At 37.3% G+C, this 11,929-nt stretch overlaps 1 protein-coding gene across 1 annotated transcript; it reads left to right on the top strand.

Annotated features, from left to right (window-relative positions):
* Positions 1-220: 220 nt before the first annotated feature.
* Positions 221-1,375, top strand: LOC143616732 (uncharacterized). Its single transcript, XM_077089482.1, has one exon. It carries the CDS (start codon positions 221-223, stop codon positions 1,373-1,375), a length of 1,155 nt encoding a protein of 384 aa, XP_076945597.1.
* The last annotated feature ends 10,554 nt before the right edge of the window (positions 1,376-11,929 follow it).

Here is an 11,929-nt window from a genome sequence, read left to right as displayed (position 1 = left end):
GGCTTATACCCTTGAGCTTATAGAAGCCCAGAAGATTGAAATCGGAGAAACATTTGAAAAATCCCGGATTACGTTGAAGAGAGACCATAACCTTCAGGTTTTTTACAGGCTACATTATTAAGTGTCGATCAAGGCTCTTACACTACTAGAAAAGGAGTACGGAAAGCTTGACAAGATGATCGAGTCGGGACATACGTGCCGACACCAGTTGCGAACGTCTATGGGGTTGCCATGTGCTTGTGAGGTGGAGCGTCACCTTGATACTTTGGTACCTATTCCACTAAAATCGATAGACCCGTTCTGGAGGAAGCTTGACTTCGATCCAGTGGTCCCGCAGGTAGAAGAAGAAGACTTCGAGGCAGAAATGGAAGAGCTTAAACAGACGGTTTTGATACGTAAAGATCGAAAACAGAAAAGAAGTCTTTTATCGAAGATTTGGTCCGTTCTTCCTGGCAACTCAAATAAAAAAGAGCCAGAGAAATGGGAGGACCCTCGCGGGCGCCCAAACCTAAACCAACAAACAAAAAAGGTCGAGGCCGCCAGGCACAGCTCGTATATCCCTTCCTCGTACCCCACTTCATCCTCACAGAACACTGACCAAACCCCCTCATTCTTGGAGCGTTCGCGGTCGCAGTCCCATTCACAGCTTAAGATGCCCCCTCCTAAACCTTCAAAACGGTCGTCTAAGAAAAAGGAGACTGGAGCTGCCATAGGTTTTCCTTTAGTTGTTTATCCGGAAGATGTTGCAGCTGTAAATCGGTATAAGGGCCTTGTTCCAAGCTGGAGTTACCCTTACATCTCAAGGATCATAGACGTAAAGCCTGACGGTAACTGCGGTTTTCGGGCAATTGCGGAGGGTTTAGAAATGGGTCAAAATTGTTGGAGTGAGGTTAGGGTTGCCATGAAGAATGAGATGGATAGGAACCCATATTGGTGGAGGGAAAGATTAAATACGGAGCACCCGGAGTTTTTTGAGACGACCCGTAGCCGGTTAGATTTTTTAGAAACGGTTCAAGATGCGCCCTGCAACCGTTGGTTTCAGTTACCCGCCCATGGATACGTCGTTGCTCAAGCATTTCATTGCGTTCTGATTCCCATGGAGCATAGCAGCCAGACCTTTTTCCCGATGAGAGAGGGACCAGATCTGTTTCGTGGTCATCCGGTACTGGCCATTGCTAATGTTACAGATACTCATTGGCTATATATACAACTTGAAGGGGATTTCCCGGTGCCTTTGCCGGTTACTGCTTGGGCGAGATTTGCAAAAGAAGAGGCTTACGGCTGGAGGGCCTTGTATGAAAATCGTATAAACGACTACCTTAGAATCATGTCAAGTTGGCGAGTCGAATGTGATATAGTTGATTTAACCGCTTGATTGAATATTTAAATCGATGTATCACAGCCACATATTATACGCACTGTGCGATTAAATTAACATAAAAAATATGTAATTTTATGTACTAATCGAATATCATTAAATATGAAGAACAATCGAACACGATGACACGGTTGTCCAAAATAGCATCCACACGTCCACCATTAGTAGTCTTCGCACCCGTTTTCTTGTAACATTCACACCTAGTTTATTTGAAAACGTTTGGTATTTGTTTTGGTGAAACTTGTTGAATGAGTTTGGGAGAGAGGTGTCATGCGATGTTGTTTTTGGTGATATGTGGTTTATGAGGTGGTGGGGGGTGGGGGGGGGGAGGTTGTTCAAATGCTTTAATGTATTGGCTTTGTAAACTGGAAAAAAAAATAAAAATCTCTATCCGCCACGTTAAGAGGTATACGTGACGGTTTTATCCCATTATTTTCCGACCTGTCATGTCGGTGCAGTACCAATAACCCTACGTATAGTCCTTGACGTGGCGTTAGTGTTCCACTATTTTTAGCCTGTCAAATATTGTTTCCCCCTATTTCAGTCTATATTTCTTGTTCAGCCGACCGATTCCCCTCTTCCCCGTATTATTCCATCTTCCGGCGACTATTTGAGGGATGTCTCAATCTAATTCTAGTCAACACTCCTCTGGGTCATCTTCAAAACCTTCCCGTGCAGATGACCTTTGTGTGAGATGCCCATGTGGAGCCGCCACATGTTACTAGATATCCAGGACCAATGCAAACCCCGGTCGTTGACACCTGTGCTGTGTAAGTCTTTAATTACTAACGAATTAGGTTTATGTCTGTTAATCTACGTTGATTCCTTTAGTTTTGCTTAGGTAAAATTTAGGTGTTAGTGTTCTTAGTCTGTTAATCAAATTAGGGGTTTTTGTTTGTTGATATATTAAGTCCATTACAGAAGGGGAGTTGTGGATGGCTAAAATGGGCCGATGATCCCACATGCCCTAGTTGTGAAAAGGTAATTCAAACAATGGTGAATATGATGAACAAGAAAGATGAGTTTGCAAGAAGGAAAACCAAAGAAGTAACAAGGTTGAAGATGTTGCTAGTTATTAGTTGGTTTTTGTTCTTTGTCTTTGTTTGTGTTTATTGACTAGCTGATAACATCGTATTTGTAGTATGGGATACTGTAATCTTTGTTGTTGTTGTTTAATGTTTAGAGTTTCATGTTTCATCTATTTACTTTCCACATTATCAGTCATGTTGCAACCATGATGAAAATGATAGGGATCAAATTGAGAATGTTGAGAATGTTGTGAATGTAGTTCAGTTTGACAATGAAGTAAGTCAAATGGAAGACAAAGAATGTCAATTGGGAGAAGATGAGTTGATTGCTTATTTGGTGCAAGCGGATGAATTATTTAGACCAAGTGAGGAGCATGAAATAGATCCGGGTGATGATTATGACCCTGAGGTTTTGAAAGCAGCTTTCGACTACACCGGTGAGCCGGAGGAAGATTACTATCATGATCCATATGAAAATGATCCGGTGTGGGATTCTGACTGGTCAAACGATGATCTTCATTGGAAGTAGTATTGTACTTGGTTTGTGATGCTTTATGTACCGTAATGTGTTACTTAAATTCTGCACGATTAAATGTGTTGTAATGTTTGTATGATTTTCTAGGTATCGTATTTATATTAAAATAATCATCAACCGTTTTCAAACAGGGTATAGTGAAACGAAGTGGCTGTGAGAAAAAAAGGAATTTATAACTTTTAATTAATAATGATTTTTTGTCTTTTAATCCACGTGACGAATGTTATTGTGTAATCATCTCTAAGTTGAATCTATTGCGTTGATGAAAATAAGGATGGATGTTGTTGCTACGGAGGTCATTTATAACTATCCACTATGGTGATCATTTATCACAACCGGTTGCAAGGTGGCATAAAATGACAAAAAAATATTTTAATTAAATAATTGGAAATTCTTTTTTGTCCACAACCGGTTGCAACCTAGGTTGTTCTAGCAAACCAAGTTTGCAACCAAACTTTTATATCAACTTGGTTTTTCCATGAAAATTACAACTTTTAACCTTTTCAAAAAAATGTAACAACATGGTTTTATTTATAAAAAATATTTAACATTTTAATATAAATTTGATAAAAAATGAAGCATATCTTTTTTAATAAAATATTGGTTTGGATTGGGTTATGATAGTGAGTGAAATATTAGGTTGGGTTGGGTTGTATAGGTTGAAAAGAGAGAAATTCGTTTTTTTAATAAGTGGTTGGGTTGGTTTGGGTTGTGATAGTGGATAGTCAACCATTCTCGTTCGTGAACCTTTTAGTAGTTTGGTTGGCACATGTACTTAAATAAAAATAAAAAATTATCATTTGGCAATAATTTTTTATATTTCACCTATAATTTGATATTTTGTCTATAATTTAAAATATTTAACATTTCTAAAAAATCTGAATATACAGTTTTGTTTTATATTTCTTATATGAGATAAAAACTAATCATATTACATACATGTATAATAAAAAATAATTAGTTGGGTTGGTTTGTGAATGAGTATGAAAATTTGAGTACCTGGTAACATATACCCGATTAGTTGGGTTGGTTTGGGATAGACTTTCATAACCGGGTATGGGTTTGGGAATACCAAAACCTGACCCATTGCCAATCCTAACTTGGGTTTTAAATTGTTAATCGCCACGGTAATATCTTCAAGGACCGTATAATGGTAATGTGGATCTCTAGAAACTGTGATAAGCCTGTAAAAGCCTTTGCATGCAATATTGTCGGCCTTTACCTCTGCGTAAAGCTCTTACCTTTGCGTATATTGATTGCCTAAATATCTATAACCGGTGCATTAAGAACTTAACGTCCCTTTTTTAGGTAAGGGGCAAATCTACAAACTCTGAAAAGCATGTAACTCACCTATTCACTTTGAAGAGAAACCCTGTGTTTGCATGTGAAAAATAATGTAGGTCTTAACCGTCCTGTTTAGACATAAACGCGTGGTGAAATAATAATAAAATTTTTGACCCTTATAAAAAGTTTCAAAGAAAGATATTTTTCTAAAGTTGTAGTTCAGATTTGATGACAGTGGAGACGATATAGGTTGTCGAGTTCTGTCTTTAAAAATATGTATGACAACATATTATTTCGAATATGATATTTGTTGGGTATTTTTAACCCTATTTTTATCAATATCGTTCATTGTTAATGCAATATATATACATTGTATTCCCATAATAAATGCCGATAAACATGACCTCGTTTGAAGATGCCACTTTTACGTAATATATAACGATGCTGTAATCTACAGAATACTCCCATTAGCAAACTTTGAGTAGTTTGTTTCACTATGTGAATAAAAAAAATTAAAAAAAAACATTGAAATTGAAGCAAACGGGTAGGTGGTGCAAACTAGTTTTCAAACAAACTAAACATTGAGAAATACATTGTAGTAACAAAATAGCATCTACACATGACGGAGACAAAAAACAATTGCTTAAATTTCGAAATCCGCCTGCAAATTTCTAGTCAACAGGTAATGGTAATATCAGACACCAGTCTTTACTCATAGCTGGCCTTGGATGTTAGATACCCTCATTTGATTTCCTTTTTTGAGTTTTTTGGGCACTTTTATGAATTATAAAGGGGGCCATCTAGGCATCTTCATCCCCTAGTTTTATATTAATATTAATAAAGACTCCAAAATAGCATCTACACAGCTACCGATATCTGCTGGACACTCGGCGTAAAGTTGACCGACGAGACCGTATTATATATTAATGATAACGTACTCCAAAATAGCATCCACACATCCACAATTTTATCGTTTATTTCACGCCGAAATTTCTATGGCTGCTTAGAAGCTATTTTCGGGCTACATTGTTACTATTTTGCAGGGTAATATATTGTTGAATGGGTGGAGTGGTGTTGAGGACTAATGATTTATTGTGGTATTGAGCCATAGATTATCGGTTGTTATATAGTTGGTCTCTGAGTCCCTTATCCGCCACGTTAAGGCCTTAACGTGAAGTATGAGGGTAACTCGATATCGACAAAGTCTGAAAAGGCTGCAGCAGGAGCGTGTTACCGGCAGCGGTAAGCTATTAACGCGGCGTTTAACGCTTACTCCAATATTGAATAGAACGGGCTCGGCAAAAACATTTGTTTTAAATTTCTAAATGATTACATTAGAAAATACTATTGTTAAAAATTTATATATCATAACGGCATGAAAAAAACATCATAATCGTTGCTTAAAATTTACAAACGATTACAATAGACAAAACTAGTACAACAAGATATTAAAACATATTGTAGTTTAAAATAGCATCTACGCAGCCTTGTCCCGCCACTTTCTTTCCTTGATAATCTAATGGCACGTCATTTATGGGGCTGTGGCAATGCACTCTCTCTTTTCTTCTTTTCTTATTGTTCTTCCAACAACTTAATGCCAACACCCCACTGTTGATCTTAATGACAGCTTCTATCCCAAAGAAGAATAACTAGACCAAAATAACATCTACACGGCTAACGTTCTCTCTTAATCATTGAAATTAGAGTTGGGGTCATCATAATAATTTGTGTTGGATGGATAGAGGCTTAGTGAGGTTTCGGGCTTAATTTATAATGGATTTTTTTTTAAACAAAGGCGCGTATAGTCCTCAAAGCGGCGTATTAAGATAACAAAGTACATATAAAATCTGCCAACATGTAGTCACCTGTCGTCCTAAACCGCCGGGTTTCGTACCTAACGTGACGTATACAACCTCCAAATTTTGTCTACAAAAGCCTCTCCGAATTACCATTCGTTCAACCACACCCTCATTTATGTTTTCAATAACGCCCTTCACATTGTTTCATGGGGTCGGTTACTATTAAAACTTATTGTTGGTTGTGTAGATGTTATTTTGGAGTGACATGCAGGGGTGGGGTTGTCGTTGCCCAATCAGAATGTTAGGATTCCCTCTTCATAAATCTCAACAGCGCCGTTTACAGGCACTGTGGCCGCCATTAAATGATGGAGGGAAGAGTTTGGGCATTTCTACAGACGGGTTCCAATGAACATCTAAAAGAACCACCTGAGAAGCGCCATAAAGATGAGTGAATTCCTTTAAAAGAACATTTTCGTATATGTCAACAACATCTATAAATGTAATATTAAGTTGTGCAAATGCTATTTTTTGAATGTAATATATGTATTGTGTTGTAAATTAAGAGTGTTCATAAGGTCCTGTACCTTTATAACTGATAGTTGATGACAGTGAAGACGATGATGGTTGTCGTAACTTCACTTTCAAAATACGTACGAAAGAATTGCGTTTGATAAGAAAATATTTTTGTGTTCTTGTGTAATGTGTTATGATTTTTAAATCTAATATTTAAAATATTTAAATTACAAGATTTAATAAAAGTGTTATGATAAACAAGTAAATGAGAATTAACAACTTCAAAATAGCATCAACACAAATTTGATGACAACGGCCACTACTCGAACATCGAAATCAACGTACCACATATTTTCCTTAAGGACTACCAATTTTTCGAGTTGCATATATGTTTATATGTCGAGTTGCTGATTTACATTAAATTATAAAATAAAGTTAACCGCTACGTATAGAACATAACATTGCGTATATTTGGTCCACTGGTATCCGACATGTCAGGAATCTTCCAGTACTAAAAGCCTGTCTGATGTACGTTTAACCCCACGGTATGTTTCTAACGCGACGTATAGTTTGTTAACATACTTTGTGCACCCCGACTTTTGTGTGTAACATATATACCAACATGCCCATTACATCCAACACACCAAAAAAACCGTAAAATATGGAGAAAAATAACGACGGGTTTTTCTGTTCTCAACCAGCTCCAAAATCTGCAAAAATCACGGACAAAATTTGGAGGCGTGTAAGGAGGCCGTCTATCATAGACGTTTCAGGAACGTCGTCATGTACTCATTAGGGAGGTCCAAAAGAAGTACATCCTGTCGAAATCCCCCAACAAACAAAGATATTTGCGGTTGAAGTTGAAGAGTCTAGGAACTGGTCGAAGGATGCCGTTGATTTTTATAACAACGGGGATGCACCGTTTTGCCATACTCGTTTCATCACCAAACCTTTAAATCGTAACTTTTGGGGTGCCCTGCTAGGTTTCGAGTCTAACGGGTGTTTGTCATCTCTTGTGAGTGACTATTTAAATTTAAATTATATTACAACAAATTATATAGGCCATGTATTATTGTTACTTATTATTTTTATATCACGAAATTGTACATCAGTTGAAGCGTGGACACTTAGAATGATGCGTGTTAGATAGTCAAGGCTATTAAAATATCCACGCGAAGAACAAGGTTGGACAGTGTTGCCTCCTGATTTCTACGTTCATATAAAAGATGCGAACTCGTTAGCCGCTAGGGAGATGGCCGGTGAAAAAGAACCATACCCTCCATTTTGGGAGGTTGATCACGTTTATCTCCCATTATGGATTCAACAATCAAACTGGCTTCTCGTTCGTATTGATTTGCGGACCATGGTAATTACCCAATATTGGACCCACACGAGGTGGAGGAATGAAAAAATACGTTATGTTGCGTACTACATTGAGATGATAACTTTGTTTTTCGCGTGGTGTCTTGATGCTATTCACTATTGGGCCAGGTCTACTCACCACATGAAGTATGAAATGTGTGTCGGTTTGGTTGAGATAGATGTTCCTCAGGATAACGGTAATGTTTCTACTGTCGGGGTTCTTGTTTGCATGATGATGGAAAACCTTGTTAGAAACAAATCTCTGCTGATAGAAAATGACGTTGAAGAGGCTTGTGGTAGATACCGTCATCACATGGCAAACCAACTTTATAGATGGCGTTGTATTTGATAGTAGTATTATGTTCACATTTTATTGACTTATGTTTACCACTCCCATTTTATTGACGTTGTATTTGATTGTAGCTTGTTTAATTGTTTTTTATAAATAATTGTTGTATTTTTTTAAGAGTGTTTAACAATATAAAAAATAATTTCTTTATTTAAAATTTAAACAATACAGATCTAATCTTTAAATTACAAAATATTTTAAAAGTGTTACAGTAAACAACTAAATGAGAATTAAGAACGACTTCAAAACAGAATCTACACAAATTTGAGGACAACGGCCACTGCTCCAATTTCGAAATCGACGTATAAACCAATCGACGCTCCTCGCTGACCGAGAATGTTCTCAGCATGCCTTCAATCTTAGTCTCGGGGCTATAAATGACGAACAAACATGTTCATCATGTCCGTGTTTGAAGAAAGGTTCCAAAATAACATCTACAAAGCCACCAATATCCGCTGGACCAACCGAGCTATATTGAGCAACGAAACCATATTCTGTATTATTTTTGGCATGGTATTACGTCTAGGATAAGGAATTAATCGTGTTGTATGGGTGTGGTGATGTATGGGATTAACTAGTTTTACACCTAGCTTGTAGTTTATTAAATGTTTTATAGATGGTTTCTATCGGCCTTTACTTCTGCGTTAAGATCTCACCTCGGCGTATATGGGTAACATGGAAATCTACAAAGTGTCGGAAGTGTATTCAACCTCTCTGCAAATCATGAAAAAAATTAAAGTCGGTCTTACCGCTACGTTGAGGCATTACCGCGGCGTATATGGCCTGACAAGCCTGAAAAGCCTGCGCAAATAATGTCGGTGACAACCGCTGCGTTATGTCACAACCGTGGCGTAGAATGTTTTTGTCGGTAGGTTACAACCGTTAGGCAACAATTGTAATTTTATAGTCAACTTTATTTATGTGTTTTTGGTGAATATAATTATTTTGATATTAAATATATATTGTTTATTTTTAAATAAAGAAGTTTTTTTAAACACATTAAATAATTAAAACAACTATTATTAATAAAAAAACAATTATAAAATTATATTTATTTAATAAAAAGTACTGGAATGACGAATAATCTGAGATTGTGCAAACTTACGGCGCATATATACGTCCCATTATGGTGTTAACGTGGCGTTTTGTGAACCAAAATTGTTGTCTACAAAAACCCGACTAGGTTTCACCATTTTTTCAAACACTAAACATTTTTGTCTGCAAACACACCCTCCGATTCAATATTTTTTCTAACATAAAACACACCATACTCCATGTTTATCATAAACCCCTCCTCCATGTTTCCTCTATACATTTCTGCCAGCACACCAAAAGTGTTCATTACACCTTCATGTTTAACTCATGAAGTTGGTTACTATTAAAGGCAGATGTTGGCCGTGTAGACGCTATTTTGTAGTTACATGTGGTGGTGAGGGTTGTTGTGGCCTAACGTAGAAGACAAATTGAGGTCGTTGTAGATCTCAGCTAGTAATGCTACCAACGGAGGAGACTTGTCTATCATACTTCTCCTCCTCGGTCGTGCTAGAGCAAACATCTACTACTGTTGTGATAGACAGGTCAATGGAGGGGACCTGTCTAACGTACTTCTCCTCCTCGGTGGTTGCAGCAGTCATCTACTGGTGTTCCGAGAGTCAGGTAAACGGAGGAAAACCAGTCTATCGTACTTCTCCTCCTCGGTCTTGTTTGTCGTCAGCTACGTGTGTTCCGACATACGGGTCAACGGAGGAGATCTGTCTGTCATACTTCTCCTCCTCGGTCGTGCCAGGCGTCATCATCTACTAGTGTTCCAATAGACGGTTTCCACACGACATTCTAAAGAACCACCCGAAAGGATAGAAGAACCTTTCGTAGATGTCAACAACAATTTTAGAAATTTTTTAATGTAATATATTTATAATTTAAACTTACAGTTATGTATTCGAAACCGATCATCATGTAATGTATTATAATTATAATTAAATCTTTAAATTACAAAATATAATAAAGGTGTTACGGTAAACAACTAAATAAAAAGGTGTTACAGTAAACAAGTAAATTTAATCATAATTTAATCTTTAAATTAATAGTAATGTGGTACACACCAATCCTCGATCCTCGTTGACCGAGAATGTTGTCAACGTGCCTTTAATCTCACTCGGACTATCAATTACATTTACTTATTCAAAACCGATCATCATGTAATGTGTTATAATCATAATTTAATCTTTAAATTACAAATACAATAAAATTGTTACGACCACTGCTAATAGTAATGTGGTACACACCAATCGTCGCTCCTCGTTGACCGAGATCTTTTTTACACATCCCTTTGATCTCAGTCTCGGGGCTATAAATGATGAACAAACATGTTCATCATGTCCGTGTTTGAAGAAAGGCTCCAAAATAACATCTACACAGCCACCAATATCCGCTGGACTAACCGAGCTATATTGAGCAACGAAACCATATTCTGTATTATTTTTGGCATGGTATTATGTCTAGTATAAGGAATTAAATCGTGTTGTATGGGTGTGGTGATGTATGGGATTGACTAGTTTTGCACCTAGCTTGTAGTTTATTAAATGTTTTATAGATGGTTTCTATCGGCCTTTACCTCTGCGTTAAGATCTCACCTCGGCGTATTTGGGTAACATGGAAATCTACAAAGTGTCGGAAGTGTATTCAACCTCTCTGCAAAGCATGCAAAAAATTAAAGTCGGTCTTACCGCTACGTTGAGGCATTACCGCGGCGTATGTGGCCTGACAAGCCTGAAAAGCCTGTAACAACTATGACGACTGAAGCAACTTATAAAGTGTCTGCAAAGCATGCAAAAATAATGTCGGTGTTAACCTCTGCGTTAAGTCACAACCGCGACGTATAACGATATCATCGGTAACACTTACCATCCCTTAAAGACCTTAAGGCGCCGACTAACTTTTGGCTATAAAAACTACTACCATCAACCATTTACACAAACACTTTAGTCTACCATCCCCCTAAAAAATGTTTCTTACCAACGATATTTCCTTCTCGACCTACAATTTATTCAAAAATCATCGACCTTGTTTAAATTATTCAAGACAATATGCTTAAAACCATATAGTGGTTGTGTAGACGCTATTTTGTGGTGACATGTAGGTGTAGGGGTATCCGTGGTAAGGTGGAACTCTTAATTAGTCCACCTTCATATATCCCATCAGTGCCAATTACAGGCACATTAAACTTCATTCTACCTTGGAGCGGGGAACACCACGCACGGACCAGCTCAAACTACCTACTACTTCACAAAGATGGACCGATGCTTTTTATGAATTCGGTGCCACCTCAAAAATACAAGCATGAAGTGATCTCACATGGAATGCTACCATATTACAAGTGGGATATATGTTGGGTGATTTCTATTATAAAACACGCAACGACGTACGGATTGCAATGTTATGACATAATTCTATTTGATAAGATGATATCACTGTGCCATATAGTTGTCGTGTATGTGTTATTTTGTAATTCTATTTCATCCCCTCATTTTATATTTATTTTAACATATAATTATTAAAATTGTGTATGTAGGTCACATGGAAAATTGTGTATAAAACCCCGAACCCCCTATCACAAGAAACCAAACACTTCTAACATATTTTCAATAGGATCGGTTTGTAATTGGATCCTTTTATTTGAAA

The sequence above is a fragment of the Bidens hawaiensis genome, unplaced genomic scaffold (assembly GCF_021521415.1).
Source record: "Bidens hawaiensis isolate Kalapana, Puna unplaced genomic scaffold, B.hawaiensis_p1.1 tig00049131_1, whole genome shotgun sequence".
Taxonomy (NCBI): domain Eukaryota; kingdom Viridiplantae; phylum Streptophyta; class Magnoliopsida; order Asterales; family Asteraceae; genus Bidens; species Bidens hawaiensis.
The sequence above is the reverse complement of the archived record's forward strand: the minus strand, read 5'-3'. Positions and strand labels throughout refer to the sequence as shown.